This window comes from Myxocyprinus asiaticus, chromosome 35 (genome assembly GCF_019703515.2).
Source record: "Myxocyprinus asiaticus isolate MX2 ecotype Aquarium Trade chromosome 35, UBuf_Myxa_2, whole genome shotgun sequence".
Classification (NCBI taxonomy): Eukaryota; Metazoa; Chordata; class Actinopteri; order Cypriniformes; family Catostomidae; genus Myxocyprinus; species Myxocyprinus asiaticus.
Genome location: NC_059378.1, coordinates 33,403,404 through 33,429,837, shown reverse-complemented (window position 1 = coordinate 33,429,837; position 26,434 = coordinate 33,403,404). Strand labels below are relative to the sequence as shown.

At 38.6% G+C, this 26,434-nt stretch overlaps 1 protein-coding gene across 2 annotated transcripts in view; it reads left to right on the top strand.

Annotated features, from left to right (window-relative positions):
* sema3fb (sema domain, immunoglobulin domain (Ig), short basic domain, secreted, (semaphorin) 3Fb) overlaps window positions 1-26,434 on the top strand; it is a 139,654-nt gene that overhangs the window by 75,521 nt on the left and 37,699 nt on the right. For both annotated transcript variants that reach the window (XM_051673473.1, XM_051673472.1), the window contains exons 3-5: window positions 14,680-14,840; window positions 16,760-16,822; window positions 20,803-20,922. In XM_051673473.1, coding sequence (XP_051529433.1) covers window positions 14,680-14,840; window positions 16,760-16,822; window positions 20,803-20,922 — 344 coding nt within the window. The remainder of the gene's footprint in view (window positions 1-14,679; window positions 14,841-16,759; window positions 16,823-20,802; window positions 20,923-26,434) is intronic.

The following is a 26,434-nucleotide window of genomic DNA, read 5'->3' as shown; positions in this document are numbered from 1 at the left end:
GTTGGTGTACATGCACAAAGCAAAACTAGGCTCTTAAACATCTCATGTTTCAGTTTATTTCATGTTATTTTATTCTGTATCTCTGTTCTATTGGTTGTCTTCTGCTTTGCTGTGTTCTATAATGGTCTCTGTGTGACTCTCAGCTGTGATTAAAACGGGTCCAAACTAAATAGAAAGAGCACACTAGACTTGCTTTCCAGTAGTTATTGAAGCATTCCTTCACAGTTGTATCATCTTTTGATTCTCAAAACCAACAAAAACTGAGAGAGAGCGAGAGAGAGAGAGAGAGAGAGAGAGAGAGAGAGAGAGAGAGAGAGAGAGAGGTTGAAAAACATGAGTGTGTTAATTTATGACATGAAAAGATGTTGCTCATAAGGTGAGACTTTTAACACTGAATCGTAGCTATGAGATTAATCCAACTGTACTGTGAGCTGATAAAGAAACTGCTTACCTCACATACTGTACAAACAGGCTTCTAGAACTGTGATACGGATCAGGTGCAACATCCGGCCGGAATACATCAGGGATAAATACAGCTTTCCCTCTCTCTTGCTCTCTCTCTCTGCCCAACCTTCCCCATGCCCTTATCTGAATCTTACAGGAAATCAGCAGTCATCAGAACAATAAGACCAACAAGTGCACTGTGGCATGCCATGTGCTGGACTGCTGCCATCTGTGGTGTATATGTGTGCCTACTTTACCACACACACTAGGCAAGCTGTTCCATGTCGCAGTACATTGATGAGTGTCACATGAAGATACAGTAAACACACTTTCTGGGCTTTTAGGGTATACAGTATGTTTGAAGATAATGTGGAGACAAAGACTTACAAAGTAATGAATTAAGTTGCAAATTGTACTTTTTTTTTTATCTTTATCTTCCATCCATCCATCCATCCATGGTTTAAGCTTTTTTTCTCTTCTCTTATACTTCCGTTCTCTCTATTCAGCCACATTTTGATGTTTTAGGCAAAGAAAAGAATGTCGAATGTAACAAATTAAACTGTTAAAACATGCTAATTGTAATGGATGCAAGGCAAGCCTCTTAAACACAGCTCTCTACTCAATGTATGAGCCAGTCTCGTTAAAACAGTGATGGCATTGCCAGACTTCTCAATTCATTCTTTACTTGTGTGGCTGTTAGTTTTGTCCACTCTTTCCTTTTTTATTTTTTTATTTATTTATTTATTTATTTATTTTTTTACCCTGATCTAGGACAGGCTCACCCAAATCCCAGTTTAAAGGTAGTTTGTCATTTTTTTTCAATCTATTATCCCAGCTTAATATTCAACGACAATTTAAAGGACTGTTCTGGATACCTGCTTGAAAACATTCATTATTTTTGCAATTCCGTTTGGTGCTGCAAGTGGCACAGAAATGAAACACTTCATCCTGAACTATTGCAGTGTAGACTTTGAGGCTGGTTACAGTTCATTTAAGGGTATATCTTGTCCTTGAATATGAGGCTGTTGATATTATGTTGATGATGTACAGTACGTAGTAAGGTGGAACCTGTTATTTATAAGAGGGCTTGCTCATGAGTGGAACTATGTGTGTTTCACCTGCTCATCTTAAATGCTCAAATTATCACCCTATGACTCTTGAGTGTGTCACTCCTGTCTGTGCGTGCGAGCGAGCCAGCACACATTCTTACGATGTACGCTGCGAAGACTGATGATGTGGGTTCTGGCTTAGTCCGCAGACTGCCTCCATACACAGTGTCACGCTAATCCCAAATCGCCCTCATCTCTCTCTTCTTCTTCCTTGCAGCTCTCCTTTTCTCGGGGCTAGACTGAGTTTTGTGCAGGAACTCACTCCGCAGCGCTTTGCAGTGACTCTTTAATGTAACCACCTTTGAAACCAGAGAATTCTGTGGTGGGGTGGACTGTCAGTTCCTGCTGTTTAAAAACAATAGCAGTGCTAGTGATCTAGACAGACAAAAGCTGTAGCTGTTGAGTTATTGTTAGAACAAACTTTTACTATTTCAAATAACATTATTGACAGAGACAGATAGCGGCAGAGAAAACATTGAGAAACAGTTTAATGTCAAGATGAAATCAAAACTGATCCTGTTTACCTTCTTAATACATATTCCTGGTCTTATTGTACATGATCATCAGTTAAAATGTTGTATCTTTCATCAAGATGTAATGACTTGCTCCACCTCTGAATCGACATTTCTTTTTGGTTGATGTCACCAAGGCATGCTTACATTTCAGCCTACTTTTATTTTTTACATCCTGTTTCACTGAAATATCTCACAGAAGTAATTTTAAAATAGGTTGCAAATGTCATTTCATGATGACTGCTATTTATATATATATTTTTTTATTTTTTTATTTTTATTTTTTATGATAAAGCTCTTTAGATAACCATAATGAAAATTTTCATTTTTTTTCTTTTGTGTTTACAAGTTTGGCCTTTTCAACACTTAAATTATTGAGACAATAGATAAATGACATAGAATAGAAGTGAGAACAGGGGCAAATGAATCGGATTTGAACTTGTGCTGCCTGCATGAACGCCACCTTTTTTTTTTTTTTTTTTTTTTTTTTTTTAGTTATGGTCTCTACCTCCAAATACAGATATTATGTTGGAATTAATTATGTTTGAGCATGTGTAAAAAGGCCTGTGTCATAACATTTAAGCTGTACAATGTCATCTACGAAAGAATACACAAACCTTATGAAAAAATAACAGTTTTACGAATAATGCATGTAGAATTTGAGTACATTTTTGAGTTAATTAATTCTCTTTATAATGCGCTAAGGTAGTGTCTACAAAAAGGATGAGACTTTTGTAATATCCATTCTTGCAGCCAAAATCAAGCCGACTTGGAGCACAAAGCAATCAGCTGAACACTGGATGAAGAAATTAAACACAGACTGAATAATTTGTGTGATGCTATTGTGCACCAGCTGTTCTGTCTTTCTGCAACTTTGTGATCTTTGGATATCTATCAGCAGTGGAAGAGAGTACATCTTTTTGTCTTGATGCAGAATGAAATTTGGCTATTGTTAGAACAACGATTAGAACAGAGATATAAGCCAGTTATACTGTTGATAGCTATGCTTGGCTGCACTCTGTCCAAAAGAGTGGCTATTGTAGACTTGTGTGGGGCCGTGACAGAACCATGCTTGTGTTAAATGTGACTAAGTAATGGAACATCTTAAGGGAAGTGAAAAGCTATGCTTGACTTTATCTGGCAGCTTATGATTGTAATGCCATGGGAACATGTACATTCATGGATCTTAGCAGAGCTGACCCTGAGTTCGGTCTGGGCTTACTAGCTACAGATTGTCTCTGGCCAGCAACTGGAAAGGCACTTGGAAAGAATAAGGTCAGTGAACCCCTTCTGGAGATCTTGGTACCACCACCAAAAGCAAGCATGGATTAGTTCTGATCTCAAATACTCAAACCAAAGTCCCACCAGGTTCCATTACCTTGTTCTCAGGGTTTAAAAGAGCACATGGTGTGAAGAAAGTGAGAATGTTTTCAGTTGATTTGAGAGATGGAGAAAGACCGAAACTGAGTCAAAAAGTGGAGAGAAAGAATGACCATGTGAGAAGGTAGAGGAGGAAACAAGGGAACAGTAGCACTGATGTAGAAAGTAGCAGATGCATTATGGAATAGATATCCCTCTTTCTCTTCCTGCTACGCTGCTCATGCAAAGAAGCAGGGTGGGCATGAAACCGTGAGAGTGGGAATTAGAAAAAAGGCAAAAAAGCACAAGTATGGCTCAGGTTACTACTCGTTAGCAACACCAAGTTCTAGTTTCCATCCAACAGCCTATTTCATGCTACAGAGGCAAGTGAGAGAGGGGCCATTCTTGAAACAAAGTATTCTGTGTATGTTGTGTAGAACAGACCCCCCAGTAGTGAGCTACTAAGACTACATAGGGTAATGGTGTTCCTTAAAGGTTTATCTGGCTCCACTTGACTGGCTCTTCACAGCTCTTGTACCAAATACATGAAATTTGATCTATCAAGGAAGGCTGTGGTTTTAGAAGGCATGGGCCTTTTAGACTTAATTTAGACCAGTTTTGTGGTTATTCTTGCAATGTTATGGCATATTTATTTTATTAGATCTGTCTTCAGCTTGTTTCCAAATCAGATGCTGATGGTCTGTTTTAAAAATATAATGAGCTGCCTACTAAGGCAGCATTTTAAGGCATCCCTTTTAAGATACCTCGTATTGATTAAAATCGAAGCTAGTTTTACAAGTATCCTTCACGCAGAAGGCAATCACAGTTTTTTATTGTGACGAGCTCAGTGAACAAATTAATTGAGAGAGTTGATGAGTCGAGAGAATTGTTAGTTATAAATGTGCTTATTTCACTCTGAAATTTTTGCTTTAAAATGGTTAAATCTAATCTAAAATGGACTAATGTGTGCTTGTATACTTTTTCAGTGTTATGTAGCTTAGCTGTTTTTGTTAGCTTTAGCTGTTTCTGGTAATTTCTAAAGGCCTATGCACACCGACTGCACATTTTTGCTTGCTAATTTCACATAAGACTTTTAACTAGGGATGCACCAATACAACTTTTTCTCTTCCGATTCCGATACCTGAAATCTCGGTATCGGCCAATAGTGATACCAAGCAAGTTGTAAATCTAGTTGTTTTATTTGTAAATTATAATGCAGTCAACAGGATTAATGCACATTTTTTTAACCATACAACCTAACCAAGCCCCAACCCTAACCTAACTGTCAGTGAAGTAAAAAAATAATCCAAATCGCTCATCAATTGTTGGGTTTCTATTCAAATATTTTTTGGAAATTGTACATTTGGGCTTGAGAACCTGAATGGAAATGCTTAATATACACATGAACTCTTAAAATTTGCTTAAAAGTTTATGCACTAGACCAAGGTGGATTTTCTTGAGTTTCACATCAAGAAAGTCAAAATGTGCGTTAAGGTGTTAATTCGGAAAACGGTGATGTGTTTTGACTATTTGTGCACGTCCACGAAATTTCCAACCTTTCACAAAATTTTTTGAACATTGCCCTTGACATTCAGAGGTATTTAACCTACAGCTATTCATTAAAGTGGGTCTTCATAAATGACCAGAACCGTTTTGGTTTTGGACCAGGTGGTCCTAGGTATATGGAGGCTGGCGGTTTATGGGATTAGGAGCAATTTCAGCCCTCATATGAAATACTTCACTCATTCTGTGGCATCTCCTTGCAGCATTTAATAAAACACTGTACAATTGCTCCAATACTTCAAATACAACTCTCCCCGAAGCAAGGAGGTCATTCAGCTGCTCCATCATGACATGGCAGGCTTCCTCAAATGTGAATGACATAGTAGATGAAAACAGGCTATGTTTTACATTTTCTTTAGTAAATATTTTTTTTGAAAAACCCAGCAATTGATTTGGTGAATGTGATTACTTCCTGCTTTTCATGGGACCAGTACCCATGTCTCAGAGGCTGCTTGCGCAACGCACTAGCGCCACAGAAAGTGGTGAACACATTTGAATTGATACAAAAATGTCTAAACGGAGATGGTGCTTTTCAGTAGTCGATGTCAGGGTACTGAAGCATTTGGTAGCAACATGTTGACTTCCTGTGTAATCATGCCCTGGATTTATTTATTTATTTGTTTTTTGAAGAAGAAAACACCCTTGTTGGTACAACACCAGCATTCCAGATAGACGTGGAGCTGTTGGCATTGTTGGTCTCAAAGTACAATATCTTCAGCCAGTTTGTCTTGTTTCTACAGATGGCTCTATGTCTTGCAAGTAAGACAGACAGAACAAAAGAGAAAGTTGGTGTTAAAAGCGGAGGGAGAGAGAGAGATATTTCATTTTTGGCATGCACAGTCTCCGCTCCATATTTACACTGATTTTGTCAGCCCCGACCATATGCTGAGCCTTAGAGCTGAAGTAAGCTTTGTGCACTCAAAGACACTGGGTGCATACTTAAATTCCTACAATAGTAAACTTACATTTCCCCTCCCAGTAGGACAATCCAGACTTTAAACAAAAGTATTTTCTTTGAGCATTACAGGAACTGGATTTGCTGCATGGCTGGGCAAAAATCATTGAATAAAAATGGTGAATATCCTGTAGAAGTGTTATATTTAGGTTGTGTGGTGAGCAGAAAGGCTGTGCTGTCTAATTCTCCCAGCTCCTTGATTTATTAGTGGTACTTGCTATTGCTTGTACATGGAGTTAGGGATTTGAACAAATCCCTAACTCCAAGTATTAAACTTGGTTTAAAAATGCATGGGTTGTATCTTGTCCTCGTACTGTTTGAGCTACATACATGAATGTTGCCTCAAATTGTGCAGCTGGTTGAGAAGAGGGTATTCTATTGCTTTTCTAAGTGATCTGACTTACAAATATTGCCTTGTGGACTATAAAATGGGTGAAACAATACAATAGACTTACATGGAGGTAGGAACCCTAGCCATATCTAGGGACAAGCAGGGTTGGGAGGATTACTTATGAAATGTATTCCACTACAGATTACAGAATACATGCTGTAAAATGTAATTTGTAACGTATTCCATTAGATTACTCAAGGGCAGTCTAAATACTTTGGATTACTTCTTCAGCACTGGTAGATTTTCTCACTTGTTTTGACTATAAAAACTCTGCCAGTACAGAAAAACCTGAATATCTTATGCATTGTTGTTTCTAAAACAAGATAAATCAAATTGATCTTGTTTTAAGGATTTTATGATATTTTTACCGGAAAACAATATAAAAATTATTATCAAGAATACGATTTTTGCCCTAATATCAAAGGTCTTGATAGAAAAAAAGAAATTATGATCCAGTGTGAATTTTCGTAAAAAAAAAACAAAAACAAATATGATCGTGCCTGGTAATGTGCATATAAAATGGCTAGAAATAGCATTTTAGCTTAGCGTAAAGCTGACAATATACTCAAGGTTTATTTCTATTTCTTCTGCTCCAAACTTACTTCAAACTTACATCTCTGTCTGCTCGTATGAATGTAACACATCATAAGAAAGTGTTTCACCAGTGATAAAATGCACTTTGGATCGCATCATTTATATGTATAAATGTTTTCCATCTGAAAGGACTAAATATCAAATGAAACAATGACAATAAAATGCAAAGTAATCTCTTCAGTAACCAAAATACTTTTTGAATGTAACTGTATTCTAATTACCAATGATTTAAATTGTAACTGTAGTGGAATACAGTTACTTATATTTTGTATTTTAAATACATAATCCCGTTACATGTATTCCATTACTCCCCAACACTGGGGACAAGGATATCATAACTTTTGCAGAAGAAAGCACAACTCAAATTTTCTTCAGAAATATCTAAAATCTCATGCACTTATGTGTCAACCCCTGTATATTCCAGTGGAAACACAAACAAACAGTTTTCAGAGGTCCTCATCAGCAGATGGTCAGTCAGGGGCTCCTAAAACAAACAGATGTTGTGGAGATGCTGACAGACATGCAGAGAGGGAGGTTGAACTGCTTTATGGAATCCACCTTTCTTCTTTTTTCCGTTCACTCCCTTCTTTCGCTCTTTGGCGCATTTGCAGTTTCTTTCACAATTTTGCGCTTGCTTTCGCGCTGCCTTTCGCATTTCTTTCTTTTGCTCTTTCTTTCTTTTGCTATTTTTATTTTTTATTGTTATTTTCACTTTTTGGCAGAGGTGGGTAGTAACGCACTACATTTACTCTGTTACATTTACTTGAGTAACTTAAAAATGTACTTTTATGAGTATGTTTTATGGTGGGTACTTTTCACTCTTACTTCATTACAATGGGTAGCATTCCTGTCTTTACATTACTGGTTTTAATTTAATACGTGTTAATAAATGCGTAATTTTTACGACAGCAGAACTTCACAGCTGCACGCTGTCACTCGAGTCGCGTTCAACACTACAGCAGCAAGCGCACAAAACAAACATTTCTTCACTCCACACAATGCCTTTATTTTACACCAAGACAAGGATATATTTCAAGATTAAAATTGCAGCTCCAACTTAAGAAAACACGGTGAGGTAAGTTTTAGAGATTGTGACAATGTGGGCTTGTCTATGTCATGGGCTCTTATGTCCTCAATTTCTAAGTTTACAAATTTATATCAGCGCTGCAACATATTAGTGCCTACTGTATAAATGCTTGTAAACATTCGTATTAAGTGCAAATGTATGCCCTGCCTATCGCGATTGTGAGAATTTCTGCACGTGCAAGGTTGGCGCATGTTCAGCGTTTGACAGATGCGGGTGGCTTTGTCTTATGTAAAACAAGCTTCCAAACACAGAGATAAAGTGCAATTTACCCTTAGTGTACAGATCTAATTATCTAAATTCTTTCAACACTGACAATGCTGAAGCTACACTGAACTAAATTCATGCAGGATGTAAAAAGCTGTGAAATAATGACAGAAGGCATGAATAAAGCATGATCTTGCTTCAGTGTATAATTAAACATTATATATAACTTGGGACTGTGTGACACTGTTCATGTTTTTCACCATAATAATTACTATGAAAAGGTTTCCAAACTTCTCTTCTAATTGACAGATTCATCCAAATCTGAGAAGCATCCTTAAAGTGATATTTCAGCCTTAAATGAATATTATATCATTATTTCCCCGCCCTCATGTTCTTCCAACCCCATGAAACTTTTTGTATTCTGTGGAACCCAAAAGATGTTAGACAGAATGTTAGGGAGTCTCAGTCACCATTACCTTTCAAAATATGAAGGGGAAAAAAAACATGCAGTTTAAGTAAATGATGATTAAGGTTAGCATTCTGTCTAACATCTCCTTAAAGGAATAATTTTGCAAAATTGAAAATTCTGTATATCATTTACTCACCCTCATGCCATCCCAGATGTCTTTTGTTTTTTTCTTCTGCTGAACACAAAGATTTTTAAAAGAATATCTCAGCTCTTTTAGTGTATACAAGAATGCAGGTGAATGGTGACAAAAACTTTGAAGCTCAGAAAGCACAGAAAGGCAGCATTAAAGGAAATCAAATGTCTTCAGAAGTGGGCGAGAAACAGATCAATATTTATATCCTTTTTTACTAATAAATCTCCACTTTCACATTCTTCTTCTTTTTGATGATTCAGTTCTTTGTGTATATCGCACAATAATTAATAGTAAAAAAAAAAAGGACTTTATATATTATACATTTATATATACAGTATTTATCTGTTTCTCACCCACACCTATCATTGCTTCTGAAAATCACTGGATTTTCTATGTGCTTTTTGTAGCTTCAAAGTTCAAATTATTCACTTGCATTGTATGGACCAACAGAGATGAGATATTCTTCTAAAAATCTTAATTTGTGTTCTGCAGAAGAAAGTCATACACAACTGGGATGGCATGAGGGTGAGAAAATGAGAGCATTTTAATTTTTTGGTGATCTATCACATTAATTTGATGCATGGAAGAAAGAAGTCATATGGGTTTGGAACAACATAGTGATGAATGATGACAATTTTCATTATTAACAATAATATTAATAGTATCATGATTATTATTATTAATCATTTTGTAATGCATGTTAATTGTGTATCATGTACTGGAATATAGGGGAGTAAACATCCATTACATTAATCCATTAATTTTTTAACATTATTACTTTTACTTCAACTTGAGTAATTATTTTTTTAAGTAATTGTACTTTTACTTGAGTAAAGTTTTTGGTTACTCTACCCACCTCTGCTCTTTGGCGATTTCGCGCTTTCTGTCATGCTTTTCCGGTTTCTTTGATGCTTTTGCACCTTTACGCGCTTTTTTCTTTCTTTCTTTCTTCCTTTCTTTCACTCTTTTTATTTTACACTTTCTTTTGCACTTTTTCTTTCACTCTTTTACGCTTTCTTGCTTTTTTCTTTCACATTCTTTTGCTTTCACACTTTCATTCTTTTTTTTATGCTCACGCTTTTGTGCTTTCTTTTTCTTTCACTCTTTCACTTTCTTTTGCTTTTTCTTGGGCTCGCTTTTGCTCTTGTGCTTTTTTGCTCTTTCTTTCACTCACTCACTCTCTCTTTCTCTCTCTCTCTCCCTCCCTCTCTGTTTGTTCATGTCCATCTGTATTAGTGTACGCAGCCATGTTGATAGTGTAGGGAGCCATTGTTCAGCCTTGAGCTCAAACATAAATAATCTCACAGAAGCTCATACACACAGCATCCTGACAGCTGTCAATCAAATGCCTGACCTAAAAACACAACCCACACTCCCACATTTATTAAATTAAACTATAAAAATACATCAGGTATAATGTGATTAATCCCAGTGTATTGTGGTAGTTGATTCAGAGCTTAAATCAGGTAGATAAACTGGTAATGTTACATTCTATTTGTTTTGATAAGCTATTAAGATTAGAATGTATTTTTTATCATTATCTCTTGCGGGTTGATTCCTGCATGGGAATTGTTGAGTGGCAGAGATGCATGTGTGTATGTTGTCCTCAGTGACCTGTGTAAAATATAGACAACACTTTTGAACTGGTGTATCATCTGTTGGCTGAAGTTTTACACACCAAATAGTTTTATATTCTGAATTTGTTATATTTCTTTCATATAACAAATGACTACAGTAATACAAGTTCAGCAAAGAGCATTTATTATGTGTTTTATTTATTGTGGATTTTAATCTTTATGGTAATTACATAGCTTGGCTGTGATTATTTGTTCATTGGCATGTGTTTTGGTGGATGAAGTGCATTGTGGTGTATTGTCACTATGTGTGTACAGATGTTTGGGTGTATCTGTGAGATAAGATTAGAAGTATTTGAAGACATAATTATAGATTTTGTTGCCATGTTTTGCAACTGCAATAGCAAACCATCTATTATCTCTTACGGAAAATTAAAAAGAGCTTACTATGTTGAATTGTGTCCAAGACTATTATTTTATTGTCAAGCTACCATGTCCAGGATTTTTTTCAGCAGCGGTACTGCTGCGCGCACGTCCACAAGCCTGCAAGGGTGGACCCATATTTACGCACGTCGGTGGAGTAACAGCTTAAAATAGCTTTTGTTGTTTTTGTTTGTTTGTCCTGTGTTCAGTAATTTTTTAATCAGTTTTACCAGGGACGAACTGCTGAATATTTGGCAGCAAATATCAGACAATAATTTCCAGGTTTTGGACTATTCTGACATTTTGCTGAACATTTTAGTTGGAGGTGCAGCTGTGTTGTTTAAGCACGCTATGAGATGCAGGCGAGGGAAGTTAGCCGGCACACTGGTCAAGCTCCGTCAACGTGGCATTCGAACAGCACTGCCGAGTATTCATCTAGCGAATCTCCACTCTCTCCCTAACAAAATGGACGAACTACATCTCCATACCTGTACAAACAAGGACTTTTTAAATTCTGCTGCCTTGTGCTTCACAGAAACCTGGCTGAGTGAAGCCATTCCGAACAGTGCATTACATCTGCTGAGCTTTTAGCTGTTCAGAGCGGATCGCATTGCGGAGTTAACGGGGAAAACGAGAGGCGGTGGAACATGCTTTACATCAATGAAAGTTGGTGTACAGATGCAACAACGTTAAAGAAGATGTGCTGTCCTAATTTGGAAGCGCTCTTTATCAACTGTAAGCCTTTCTACTCACCGAGGGAGTTTCCCTCATTTATTCTGGTGAGTGTTTATATTCCTCCACATGCTGCGTGAATGCAGTGCTGCAACAGCTGGCTGATCAGATCACAGACAAGGAACAACAATACTCAGAATCACTTATTATTCTGGGAGATTTTAATCAAGCTAGCCTCACCCATGAACTGCCAAAACACAGACAGCACATTACATGCCCCACCAGAGACAGAAATACATTGGATCATTGCTACACAACAATAAAGAATGCATATCGCTCTGTCCCTAGAGCAGCTTTGGGACTCTCTGATCACTGTCTGGTTCATATTCTTCCAACTTACAGGCAGAAACTAAAATCAGCTATACCTGTAGTAAAGACTGTAAAGAGATGGACCAATGAAGCAGAGCTGGAACTACAGCTTTGACTGCACTGTTTGTAGTGTATTTGAGGCTGCAGACACCAATCTGGATGAGCTCACAGATAATGTGACATATCAGTTTCTGTGAGGATGTGTGCATTCCTACTAGGACTTATTTAACATACAACAATGACAAACCATTGTTTATAGCAAAACTCAGGTAGCTTTGTCAGGCCAAAGAGGATGCTTACAGAAGTAGGGAGACAATCTTGTACAGTCACGCCAGGAACACACTGAATAAGGAAATCAGAGTGGCTAAAAGAAGCTACTCTGATAAGCTGAAAAACAAGTTTTCAGCTAACAGCCCTGCATCAGTGTGGAAAGGCCTGAAAGATTTGACTAACTTCAAGACACCATCCCATGTGTTTTACTGTAGATTTGAAAGGCCCAGTTGAACCTGCTCACACAAACATCAACACCTCCTGCAACCACCCTCCTCCCCCCCTCCTACTACTCAACCTGCACTTAAGATCTGTGAAGAGGATGTGTGCCAGGTTTTCCTTTAAAAAAAGACAAGGAAAACACAGGGCCCAGACAGTGTTTCACCCACTTGTCTAAAATCCTGTGCTGACCAGCAGGCCCCCATCTTCACACAGATCTTCAATAGATCACTGGAGCAGCATGAAGTTCCCTACTGCTTCAAATGCTCCACCATCATTCCTATCCCAAAGAAACCCAAAATCACAGGATTTAATGACAGACCCATCACTCTGACGTCTGTGGTCATGAAGTCATTTGAGAGACTGGTGTTGGCCCACCTGAAGGACATCACTGGACCCTTTCTAGATCCCCTTCAATTTGCTTATCGAGCAAACAGGTCTGTGGATGATGCAGTTAACATGGGATTGCATTATATCCTGCAACATCTGGACAGACCAGGGACACATGCAATTATCCTTTTTGTGGACTTCAGTTCGGCTTTCAACACCATCATCCCAGCTATACTCTGGACTAAATTACACCAACACTCTGTTCCCATGTCTATCTGTCAGTGGATCACCAGCTTTCTGACGGACAGGTAGCAGCTAGTGAGACAGGGGAAATTCACTTCCAGCACATGTACGATCAGCACTGGTGCCCCCCAGGGGTGTGTGCTCTCCCCACTACTCTTCTCCCTGTATACCAATGACTGCACCACCAGGGACCCTTCTGTCAAGCTCCTGAAGTTTGCAGATGACACTACTGTCATCGGCCTCATCCAAGATGACAGTGAGTCTGTATACAGAAGGGAGGTTGAACAGCTGGCTCACTGGTGCAGTCAGAACAACCTGGAGCTGAACACGCTCAAAACAGTGGAGATGATAGTGAACACCCCAACATTGACCCTGCACATCATTCTAAACAGCACTGTGGCAGCAGTGGAGACATTCAGGTTCCTGGGCCATCTCACAGGACCTGAAGTGGGAGACACACATTGACTCCATTGTGAAAAAGGCCTAGCAGAGGTTGTACTTCCTTCGCCAGCTGAGGAAGTTCAACCTGCCACAGCCTCTGCTGATACAGTCCTACTCAGCAGTCATTGAGTTTGTCCTCTGCACTTCAATAACTGTCTGGTTTGGTTCAGCTATAAAATCGGACATCAGAAGACTACAAAGGACAGTTCGGACTGCTGAGAGGATTATTGGTTGCCCCCTGCCCTCCCTTCAAGAACTGTACACTTCCAGAGTGAGGAAAAGGGCTGGAAAAATCACTCTGGACCCCAGTCACCCAGCCCCCTACCTTTTTGAACAGCTGCCTTCTGGTCCGCGCTACAGAGCACCGAGCACTGAGCTATTCCCTCAGGCTATCCATCTCATGAACAGTTAAAACTGCCCCATTGAGTAATAATTATCTGAAATACACAGCTTAGTCTATTTATATTTATCCAACATACCCTATCTCTTCTGCCATACATTCCCTTGCATCTGTATATAACATATTTGTATATGTATATTGTCTTATGTATTTCTCTATATACAGTACTTATATTTTCTATTCACTTTTTAATTTTTATTCTATTTTTTATTATTATCTTGTCTTGTTGTTGTATTGTTTGTGTACTGGAAACTTCTGTCACCAAGACAAATTCCTTGTATGTGTAAGCATACTTGGCAATAAAGATCATTCTGACTGTGATTCTGAAAATGACCTTAGAATCATTATATATGGGTTATTCATGTTTGCCTTGTCATGTGTGTGTGTATTATTTACTGGGAGCTTTTGACACTTGAAACGCTCAGAAAATCACTTTCTCTATTTTTATTAAACACAAACACCAATAGAAAATATAAACCTATCTAACAGACCATACATGTCACCAAAGGGCTTCAGACTAACATATGAGAGCGGTGGCACTGGTGCCTCCAAGTTCTAAAGATGGTGGCACTAGCACCTGATTTGGTAGTAACAGTGAAAAATAAATATTTTTTGTCCTTAATTTTTTTTTTCCCCCATTTGACTGCACACATTATAAGAGCGCAACTGACTGTTGCTGGCAAGTGTTACCTTGCGTCATGGATATTAAAGAACCATGTGAAATAATAGTGGTACTAATAATTCAGCAGTGGCGCAGCGCCACTCCTGAATGCATATAGGGTTTATTTGATATTTATTCAAACAATCATAATAATTGAATTAAATTGGGAATTAAATATATGTGTCTGTGTAAGTCTTTTAAAAACAAACAGAGTCATAGCAATAAGTTGGTTGTCTGTTTTTTTTATCTCTCTGCAGATCTAAGGTCTACAGAAACAGCACATTATTTCTCTTTCCTGCTGAACACATCAGACTATCGTATTTTACGCATGGATGAGGATCATGACCGCATGTACGTGGGCAGCAAAGACTACATTCTGTCCTTAGATCTCCATGACATCAACCACGAGCCCCTCATAGTAAGAACTTACTACTCCACCCATCACCATGATAGATAGATTGAGAGAAAAAGTGATTTGATTGATTGATTGATTGCAGTAGATAATCCCATTTTTTTGGTTGATTCTTTTTTTTAATCCAAATTGATTGATTGATTGATTTGATATGTGTTCCTATCAATGCAGCAGTGTTGGGAAAGCTACTTTGAAACTGTAGCTTCCCAAGCTACAAGCTACTCATAACTTAAAGTAGCTAAACTACAGTCAAGCTACTGTACTCTTTTGGAAAAAGTACTTAGCTCCAAGTTACTAACAAAAAGTAGCTAACTACATTAAAGCTATTTAAATTAGAAAATATTTTTAAATTTATGACGGTCTGGTGATATTTTTTAATTCTTTATTTTAAAATTAAATATGACCTGATATATATTTAATAAGGACATTAAATATTACATTAATTTGAACAACTAAAACTAGAAAACACCACTGATATATATATATATATATATATATATATATATATATAGAACTGGATTGCTGACACAATGTTAAACAGCCAGCAGGAGGTAAAGCCACCGGAAGTGTTCAAAGCGGCCATCTTGGTATGCCCAAACTGCCATAGAGCATCAATGACTGACAGGCGAAAACACCCCCGTTTCACCGTCTCCAACCTGTGGATACGACAGTTGCATTTCGCCCTCTAGTGACAATCATGTTTAATGTTAAATTAGCTTGTTATGGATAATATGCGTTACATGGATTGCGATGTCACCACGCATTCACCTGCCCCGGTGTTCAGCCTATCAATGCAGCACAACGATCACCAAAGGAAGTGGAAAAATTGTCCACGATTCATGTTTACTGGCTGAAATTAGATGATTTCCTATTAAGTCAATAGGGACATTGGAATGTTTGGGCATAGCAATATGGCGGTGCAGTGGCTTCACTGACGTCATGAGCAATCCAGTTCTATATTATATATCAGGGGAAAACACCCTATTTTATACAACTGAGTCGAAATATAGTGATAAATGGCAGCTATCAACTAAATATTTTTTGCATAAAACAAGAAAGTGACTTCTGGCAAAGAGTCTTTAAGTCTGCTCAGGCACTCAAGTGAATTAGTGAATGACTTATGTGAACTAGTTTATTTACATGAACCATCTGAACAAGTGGGGTCACTAAAATGAATTGGATTTCACTATGCTACATATAAGTAAATCATTTATTTTGACCGGTTAAATTACATGAACTGTCTGATCCAATTAAATGATTTGGATTTCCCTGCACTAAATAAAAGAGAGAGGATGGTTTAAGTGAGCACATTTGATTACTGCCTCGGCTCAATTGATGCATTTGCCAAAACATTTTTACATACAGTGTTTTGTGATACTACACCACAACTTGTTGGAAAAAGTAGCTTGGAAAAGCTATTCTATTGTGAAAGAAGCTGAACTAATGTCATGCTACTGAAAAATGTGTCACATTAGTAGTTAGTAGTGTCACTTCTTTCAACTAATTATTCCCCAACACTGCAATGCAAAGAGAAATTGAATAGCCCATATAGTCCATCTTCTGATGTTGTAAGATTTACATTAATAATATAGTATACACTTTCTGGACAAGCAAAACCCTAACCTAAATTGCAACTGGCTCTAGGTGTAATTTCTGTATCACTCTTGCTCTTACTGTTTAGCAAACCTCTCTGTCTATTTGGCAATGCAGAAAGTTGACTATTAAATTTTATAAAACCAAAGCCCGGATGTAGGGGGAACCCAGGTGCCTTATAAAAGACTGGGGTGAACATTCCCTGGCTAGTTCAGCTCATTACATTGAAAGGTTGTTGAGTTAAATGGGATTGTTTCTGAGGTAGTGTGTCATTGTTGTGACAAATGGGATTGACCTCTGCCTCTCTTTCACTCTCAAACTCTTTCTTTCAGATTCACTGGCCTGTTTCCCCACAGAGGAAGACTGAGTGTGTGTTAAGTGGCAAAGACACAAACGTGAGTGTTTTTTCTTTTTCACACAAAACATGAAACCAATTTAAATGATGTAATCTAACATATTTACAAGTAAAACAGGATATTCAATGAGAGATAACGTTGGACGGGACTTAATTTTATCCATCAGGAATTGATATAAATGGATAGTTCAACCAAAAATGAAAATTCTCTCATCATTTACAACCCCTCATGCCATCCCTGATGTGTATGACTTTCTTCTGCTGAACACAAACAGAGATTTAAAAAATAAATAAATAAATATATATATATATATATATATATATATATATATATATATTAGCTCTGTAAGTTAATGGTGGCCATAACTTTGAAGGTCCAAAAAGCATATAAAGGAAGCATAAAAGTAATCTATAAGACTCTAGTGGTTAAATCTATATCTTCAGAAGCGATATGATAGATGTGAGTGAGAAACAGATCAATAATTAAGTCCTTTTTTACCATAAATCTTCACTTTCACAATCATCTTTTGTTTTTCACTATTCACATTATTTGTGCATATCGCCCATCTACTTGGCAGGGAGGAGAATTTATTGTAATAAAGGACTTAAATATTAACCTGTTTCTCACCCACATCTATCAAATCTCTTCTAAAGTTAAGTATTTAACCACTGGAGCCATATGGATTAATTTTATGATACCTTTATGTGCTTTTTGGACCTTTAAAGTTGTGGTCACCATTCACTTGCATTGTATGGACCTACAGAGCTGAGATATTATACTAAAAATCTTTGTTTGTGTATAGCAGAAGAAAGAAAGTCATACACATCTGGGATGGCATGAGGGTGAGTAAATGATTAGAGAATTTTAATTTTTGGGTGAACTATCCCTTTAATTGTGAAAACTGGGCATTACTTGCTAGAATGGAGCCAGGTGGTTGGAGGGGTTGAAAACGTCAGTCGAAAAGGAAAGTTGCTTCAGAGGTGGAACAATTTATTGTTTTCAATGAAAGATTAAGAAGACAAACATTTTTTCTTTGGAATAATGTTGATTTCTTGTTGACCAGTGTCTTTAGGCAACATCATTATATGATGTTTCCTAAAGGCCGCTTCCATCCAAGAATAATTCCAGTGTTATGACAGTGTACTTGACCTGTTTCTCAATTTTCAGTTGTTTCACATTGCTAGCAAGATATCTTTGTTTAGACTTTGTAACTCCTCTAGATAACTCTAGCCAGCCCTCACTTATGAAACTCTCAAACTTTGCATGTAACATCTGCTTGTAGTTTGGATTTTGAGCCTTGTGAATGTATGTAAATATCATTACAAATGCACATTTTTGTCAGGTCAGGGCCAACAGCCCACAAACTCGACAAAAGTGAGATATGAGTTTAAGGGTAGTGCTCAAATTTAAGTTAAATACCTCAAACGTCCTGGTCAGAAACCCCACACGAAAGCACATGCACGCATAGATATACAGAAGGAAAACAGATGCTAGATCTGGCATGAAACCTACTCAAACCTGTCAGATTCCAGGAGTATGCCGTTTGCATACATATGGAATTGGGCATGTGGTTTAGGTGTCTGGTAAAGAACTGTAACATTCATGCATGTGTGCATCACCTGATCATCTGCACATCTGTAAGGTACATTTAGTTGGGGGAGTATGACGTGAATTGTGCACTGGTTGGGTACTTAGTGTCACTTTTTCATTGTGGGATGTGATGGGTTTCAACCACAGCTCATGAATTATTAACTGTGTTGAAATGAATCCACATGTAGATTTGTATGTGTATGTGTTTGGTTTCTGATTTGACCCTTGTGTGTGAACTGTGGGGCTGAATGATTAATCGAAATAAAATTTAAATTGCGATATGGCGTAGTGCGATTTTCAAACCGCCAGGGCTGTGATTTAATGAAATAAATAAATAGTCTACACACGCTGCACTTACTGTATGTGTGCAGCGCTGTTCTCTGAGTTTAAACATACTCAAAGCATGTGTGAGGCTAATGAGTAAGCACGTTATATTTACATCGCTCTAGATTCACTAATTACATGTTTGACTAATTCTATATATGATTGGCCGCTAAAAGTTACAATCCAGTACTATAAATTAGCCTCATAACACCGAGATTTTGTGAACAGAAGAGTGGATGAAAGCATTTCTCTGCTTTACACGGCCATTGACAACTCAGCAACAAACAAAAATGGTTCCTTGTTGCGCCAAAATAAAAGCTTTCATCAAAATAAAGGTTTAACCGAAATGCATAGCTGTGCCACATGCAAGTTAAGAAATTACTCCATAAATATAGTGCTGTTTAATAACAACAACAATAATAATAATACTTATTATTATTGTTGTTGTTGTTAATATTATACAAAAATATATTTCTGTAAAAAAATAATTATGAAAAGTGGGCTGAGACCCTATCACAAAGTTCTCTCAATGTTTCTCTGTATTTTTTATTTATTTAGTCTAGTTCTTTTTAAGAGGACTCAAGTGTGAACACTCTTTCTTGAACAGTATTTCTATTGACAGTAGAGCATTTTTGCCCATGACTTATTTTTGGTCAAAAGGAAACACTTACTAGGTTTTATTTTAAATGTTAATAATCACATTGCAGTTCAAATCACATTCACATGTATTTGCAGAATAAAACAAATTTTGTCAGGAGATCAGCAGCTACAGAAATACTCAAACAAGCCCATCTGGCACCAGCAATCATCCATGCGATTATCTAATCAGCCAATCGTGTGGCAGCAGTGCAGTGCATAAAACCATGCAAATATGGGTCAGGAGCTTCAGTTAATTTTCACATCAACCATCAGAATGCGGAAAAAATTTGATCTCTATGATTTGGACCATGGCATGATTGTTGGTGCCAGATGGGCTGGTTTGAGTATTTCTGTAACTGCTGATCTCTGGGATTTTCACACACAACAGTCTCTAGAATTTACTCAGAATGGTGCCAAAAACAAAAAACATCCAGTGAGGGGCAGTTCTGCGGATGGAAATGCCCTGTTGATGAGAGAGGTCAACAGAGAATGGCCAGACTGTTTTGAACTGACAAAGTCTAAGGTAACTCAGATAACCGCTCTGTACAATTGTGATGAGAAGAATAGCATCTCGGAATGCTATTCTGAGATGCGGGTTGGCGCTGTTTTGGCGGCACGAGGTGGACCTACACAATATTAGGCAGGTGGTTTTAATGTTGTAGCTGATCAGTGTGTGTGTGTATATAATATATATATATATATATATATATATATATATATATATATATATACATATATGTATATATATATATATATATATATATATATATACATATATGTATATATTTGTTTTAATGATGTTGAAATCACACTTCACGACTTGTGGTTTCTACCTAAGCATACTGTATACAACCTCAATGCTCATGGCAGGTTTGTCTTGAAAAGTTTGTCGGTAGGTGATGCATAACGTGTCCATGGATATTTATATATTATTTTTTTTTATCAACATTTTAGGTTAAAGTATATACAGTATGAATGTATTAGGGGAAAGTGTATATTTTAGGTGTTTCCCATTAAAACAGTGGGAGGACATATCAAAGGGCTTGTCTTTAAAAAAAATAAGAAATAAAAATAAATAAAAGGCAGTAGGCTTTAGTTTAAGTTACAGCCACAAATCATTAATTGCTGCTTGCTATTGCTAGTCAAAGACAGGGGGTATTAGGGGAAGGGCCATTCTCATTTTAAAGAGCATTTTATTGGCTAAAAATTGTAATACGCCATTAAGTGCAAGGTGACGTCATCATTATTTTTTATCCATTTTCCCATTAAGAAAATCTGTTTATATCTGCTAAAGGTTGGTTTTGTCAACATTTAAGAGTACACTAGCATATACTGTAGATGGCCTCAAAGCTAACACTTTATATGCTTTTTGGGTCTTTAATCTTTGTTCTAATGGCTAATTTATTCAGTCTCTCACATACATGTGTGAAAGTAATCTTGATTTTTATTTGTTTTTCCTCTCCTAGGGCGAGTGTGGTAATTTCGTCCGTCTGATTGAGCCGTGGAACAGGACACACTTGTATGTGTGTGGAACGGGTGCCTACAACCCTGTGTGCACCTATGTTAACCGAGGACGCAAGCCCATGGTAAACATTCTTTCTGAGAGCACATAAGGGGGAATGGGAGGTGTGTCCTAAACCCTAGTGGGTACATATGGATACCTGTGAGGCACATGTGTTCTCACTGTATTTATACTCATCCCTTTTCCAGAGTTCTGCACAAATCTGTCCATTACTAACTCTTATAGTTCATCAACAGTGATTTCTCTCTCACCGTCCGCCCCGTGGCCCCTCCTCCCCTATTGTAAAACACTCCAGGTGCTGGCTGGGGTTCACGCACACAGCTGCCCTCCCTAGCGCACTATAACTCTCACTCCTGTTTAGTCTTGCTCTCTAATTGGGGAGCTTGAGTTTCGTAGCTCAAGCCAGGCATCACTCTCCAGACCCTCTTTGCCTTTTTAGGACCCTTTCTTATGCCGCTAGCACTCTTGTTGCTCTAAATACAACATGTGTTCTCTAATGACAGTCCAGGGACTTTTAAAGTGCAATTAATGAAAGTCACTGGTTGGGAATCAGTCTGTTTATCTACCCCCCTTTCTTAAAGGTGCACTCAGTAAATTCTTTGCTTATGCCATATTGGACTTACACTGACACTGAGACTACATCCACATTAATCCAGATAAATTTGAAAATGGCATCTTTTTTCAAAACGCTCTCCATCCACACTACAGATTAAATCCCCTACCTGCGCATGTGGAAAAAAAAAAGGTAAGAAATGTGGCTCTGCATCATTTCCATGTACGTATGAAAGGCAATTGTCCTCGTGTTCCGCCACCGGACAGAAATTCCAAGTAAACTTCCCATCACCTTCATAGATGCACCGATTGCAATTTTCTTGGCCGATTCCAATTTCCGAGTTTTTTTTTGTAAGTGTGACCTGCCAATACCGATTTTTGCTGATTTCGATTTGAACTATAATTGACAGCATATACAAACAAATATCTGCTTTTCTTCAATGCAAAATTTTATTTTCATAATAAAATAAATTATTCAACAATTTCCCCCAAACTGCACTAAGTTACAGGATCTTCTCTCACTTAAACAACTCTCAAAATAAAGTGCTCTGTGACTGGAAAGAGGTAGAAATAACAATTAATTGAAAATGAGTTGCTTTATATAACAAAACAGATGTCATTTTCCACTATGTTTATAAATTGACCTTTTTCTCTTTTTTACTCTTCTCACAAAAGTCCAAAGATTACAAACCTATGAACAAAACTGAAGTGTACAATACTCTTCAAAATAATAATAGGTGCAGTGGGTAATAATTAAATAACAAGGCACCTTTTCTTTGTTGCCAACATACACTATATTGCCAAAAGTATTCGCTTACCCATACAAATCCTAATTGAATTCAGGTGTTCCAATCACTTCCATGGCCACAGGTGTATAAAATGAAGCACCTAGGCATGCAGGCTGCTTCTACAAACATTTGTGAAAGAATGGGCCGCTCTCAGGAGCTCAGTGAATTCCAGCGTGGTACTGTGATAGGATGCCACCTGTGCAACAAGTCCAGTCGTGAAATTTCCTCGCTACTAAATATTCCACAGTCAACTGTCAGTGGTATTATAACAAAGTGGAAGTGATTGGGAATGACAGCAACTCAGCTACGAAGTGGTAGGCCACGTAAATTGACAGAGCGGGGTCAGCGGATGCTGAGGCGCATAGTGCGCAGAGGTCGCCAACTTTCTGCAGAGTCAATCGCTACAGACCTCCAAAGTTCATGTGGCCTTCAGATTAGCTCAAGAACAGTGCATAGAGAGCTTCATGGAATGGGTTTCCATGGCCGAGCAGCTGCATCCAAGCCATACATCACCAAGTGCAATGCAAAGCGTCGGATGCAGTGGTGTAAAGCACGCCGCCACTGGACTCTAGAGCAGTGGAGACGCATTCTCTGGAATGATGAATCACACTTCTTCATCTGGCAATCTGATGGACGAGTCTGGGTTTGGCGGCTGCCAGGAGAACGGTACTTGTCTGACTGCATTGTGCCAACTGTGAAGTTTGGTGGAGGGGGGATTATGGTGTGGGGTTGTTTTTCAGGAGCTGGGCTTGGCCCTTTAGTTCCAGTGAAAGGAAATCTGAATGCTTCAGCATACCAAGAGATTTTGGACAATTCCATGCTCCAAACTTTGTGGGAACAGTTTGGGGATGGCCCCTTCCTATTCCAACATGACTGCGCACCAGTGCACAAAACAAGGTCCATAAAGACATGGATGAGCGAGTTTGGTGTGGAAGAACTTGACTGGCCTGCACAGAGTCCTGACCTCAACCTGATAGAGCACCTTTGGGATGAATTAGAGCGAAGACTGCGAGCCAGGCCTTCTCGTCCAACATCAGTGTTTGACCTCACAAATGCACTTCTGGAAGAATGGTCAAAAATTCCCATAAACACACTCCTAAACCTTGTGGAAAGCCTTCCCAGAAGAGTTGAAGCTGTTATAGCTGCAAAGGGTGGGCCGACGTCATTTTAAACCCTATGGATTAAGAATGGGATGTCACTTAAGTTCATATGCGTCTAAAGGCAGATGAGCGAATACTTTTGGCAATATAGTGTATGTATAGGCAAAATGCTATTACTTGAGCATTAATGGCAAGATTTTCTTCACAAACAGAAGCATCTCTGCCTTGTCACCTGATAATCGGTTTCTCCTTTCATCTATCACATGTCCAGCCAAGCTAAACAAGTGCTCACTTTCAACACTTGTACATGGAGCAGCGAGGTAGGTTCGGGCAAGTGGAGCAAGGACAGGGAAACAATCTTTGTTGATCCTCCAGTAGGTCAATGCGTTTTCGCTTCTGCTGCTGGGCAACTCGAAGAGGTAGCTCTGTACCTGCACAGATGAGGGGCTGGCCAGCAGCTGCTCCACCTCAGCATTCTCCTTCAGTATTTCATCATGTACTGAAAGTAGTAGACTACATGGCTTTTTGGCTGCAGGTGCTTCTGTGACAGGACCAGGTACTGCAGATGCTTCTGCAACAGGTTCACCAACTGCATGTCTGGTCTCCCCCTCCAGCATAGACAAAAGTGCCTGTTTCACTTGGTCTTTAACTTCTGCTGAAATTTAGCGATTCTTGTACCTTTTGCTTAAACAGACAAAGACAAGAAGGATTGGTCAAATCATCTGACCAATCCTTCTTGTCTTTGTTTATGCAAAAGGTACAAGAATCGCTACTTTGTCCTAGCTATATTTGAAACACAATCATTTATGATTGTGTTTCAAATATAGCTAGGAAAACATAAAGCATAACTATTAACCTATAGCTATATAGCTATGTTCATCCAATTTGTTTTATACTCTAGGCTACACTCAAGTTTTTAACATGATGATGATTATTATTATTGGCCATAATTATATTGTTTTTGTTGTTATATTATTAGTAGTAGTACGTAGTAGCAGTAGTAGTAGATGGTAGTAGCAGTAGTAGTAGATGGTAATAGCAGAAATATTGCTAATAATCATCATCATCATCATCATCATCATGTTTACAGTATATAGTAACAGCTGGCTATATAACCTACCTGGGATCAATAACAGTGGCCAAAGTATACAGTGGCTCCTTTTCAATGTTGCTGAACCATCTCTGAACTGCCTCCAGCAGTGTGGTTTTTGCAGTGCCCACTCCACGATCTGTGTCTGCCCTTCTCTTCAAAAGCCGTTTAAGTGCAGTGATGGCTGGAATGACATCTGTGGCTGTTGCTGTCGAGGAGCTAATTTCCTTTGTGAGTTCCTCAAAAGGTGCGAGCAGGCTCATGACGTTCTCAATAAGCCCCCACTGATGCGTGTTGAGCGTGGCTGACAGCTCGTGTTCCACAGCGTATGCTCCCAAAGCACGTCTCTGCTCCATCAGCGATTGCAGCATATAGTATGTGCTGTTCCATCTGGTCGGAACATCTTGCTGCAGTCTTTTACTGGGCTGACCCAACTGTGCCTGAATGTCATGAAGTTGTGAACAGACGAGGGTTGAGTGTTTAAAATGTCCGACAAGCTTCCTGGCAATTGCCACCACATCAGTGATGCTTTGCTGGGACAGCAGACCCTCATTCACAACCAGCTGTAATGTATGTGCCATGCAGGGCAAACTTGCCATTTTGCCTTCGTCAAGTGCTTTGCTTATATTTCTTGCATTGTCTCGAAGCACAGCATGAACCCTGTTCTTGTCCAAACCCCACCACTGCAACATCGTATCAAATGTTGCTGCTAGGTTGGCAGCAGTATGAGACCCCGTCATTCTTGGCTGCGTGTGTGACATGACACGAGATTAAACAACTTGGGCAACGCGACGTCAGAAAAGTACCACCTACTCGGTATTGTGTATTTTGGGCTGAGGAAATGTATCAGATTTCTGAAGCCTCTGTCCTCAACTATGGAGAACAACTGGTCATCCAGGGCCATGAATTCCATAATTTTCCTCGTAATTGCTTTGGTCTTTTCGCTGATCATACCGAGGAAAGATAGGAGAGGCTGCTGACTTGTGGCTGGCTCTGAGCTCTGGCTAGCTTTAGCCACTTTACCTTTTTTAGCTTCTTCAAACTGGGCATATTTAGTTGGGTGATGGTGTTTTAAGTGTCTAATTAGGTTTGTTGTTCCGAACGTCTTCGTGGTGGCTCCCCCACAGTTTACTTTAGCCTTACAATTATTACGAATTGCGAACTTTGTGTGTGAACAAAGTGAAGAACTTCCACGCCAACGACATGTTTACATGCAGCTGTGAGCATGAGCGTGGCTCACCGGTCCGGGCCGACCATGCGGAAAATCATATGATTCCGGTCCCTGGCCGGTCAATCAGTGCATGTCTAGTCACCTTTGAAGGAATGTAATGTGAAGGTTGAACAGTACAGTAACATTTATCTTTAACAATGCTATCAAAGTGGATAGCAGGCACAACGACGTTGCTACAACATGGGCCGCCACGAAACGAAAACGTATTAATGTGGACATTGCCTGACAAAAGGAGTTTTTTTCAAATGTAGTTAACTTCTGGCGTGGTGGAGACTTTCCATTGACCTATTGTTCTTACAGTATACAAAGCTAATGATATTTTCTTTTCCCTAACCCTAACCCTCACACGAACCTTTTTTTGCATTGTTAGATTGTCATTAAAAAATTATGAGTATGTTTATTTAGCCATTTTTCTTTGTGTAAAACCATTTGCTGGTGCCAACAATGTAGGCAAAACTTGACCCACACATACATGCAGTTATTAAATCACAATTAAGCTAATGCTTTTGTTACCTTACCTGGCTCTACTCCCCTTAATTTCCCCTCTTTAGGTGAAAAGTTATATTAAGTTGGGTGTTGTGCTATGGGAGCTCCCATTATAGAGTCCCAGCAGGGTGCTGGTGGTCTTTAGCCCACCATAATAAATTGCCTCAACATTTCCCTGGAATTTTTAACTGGCACATATCCTCTTAATGCCCTTCGTGTATGAATGCTGGTGAGCTGAGAGGTGAAATCATACCCCCATAACACCCAGCTCTCTCTAGACAGGAAACCTGGGTCAAAGACTGTGTCCATAAAGTACTCCAACCATGCAA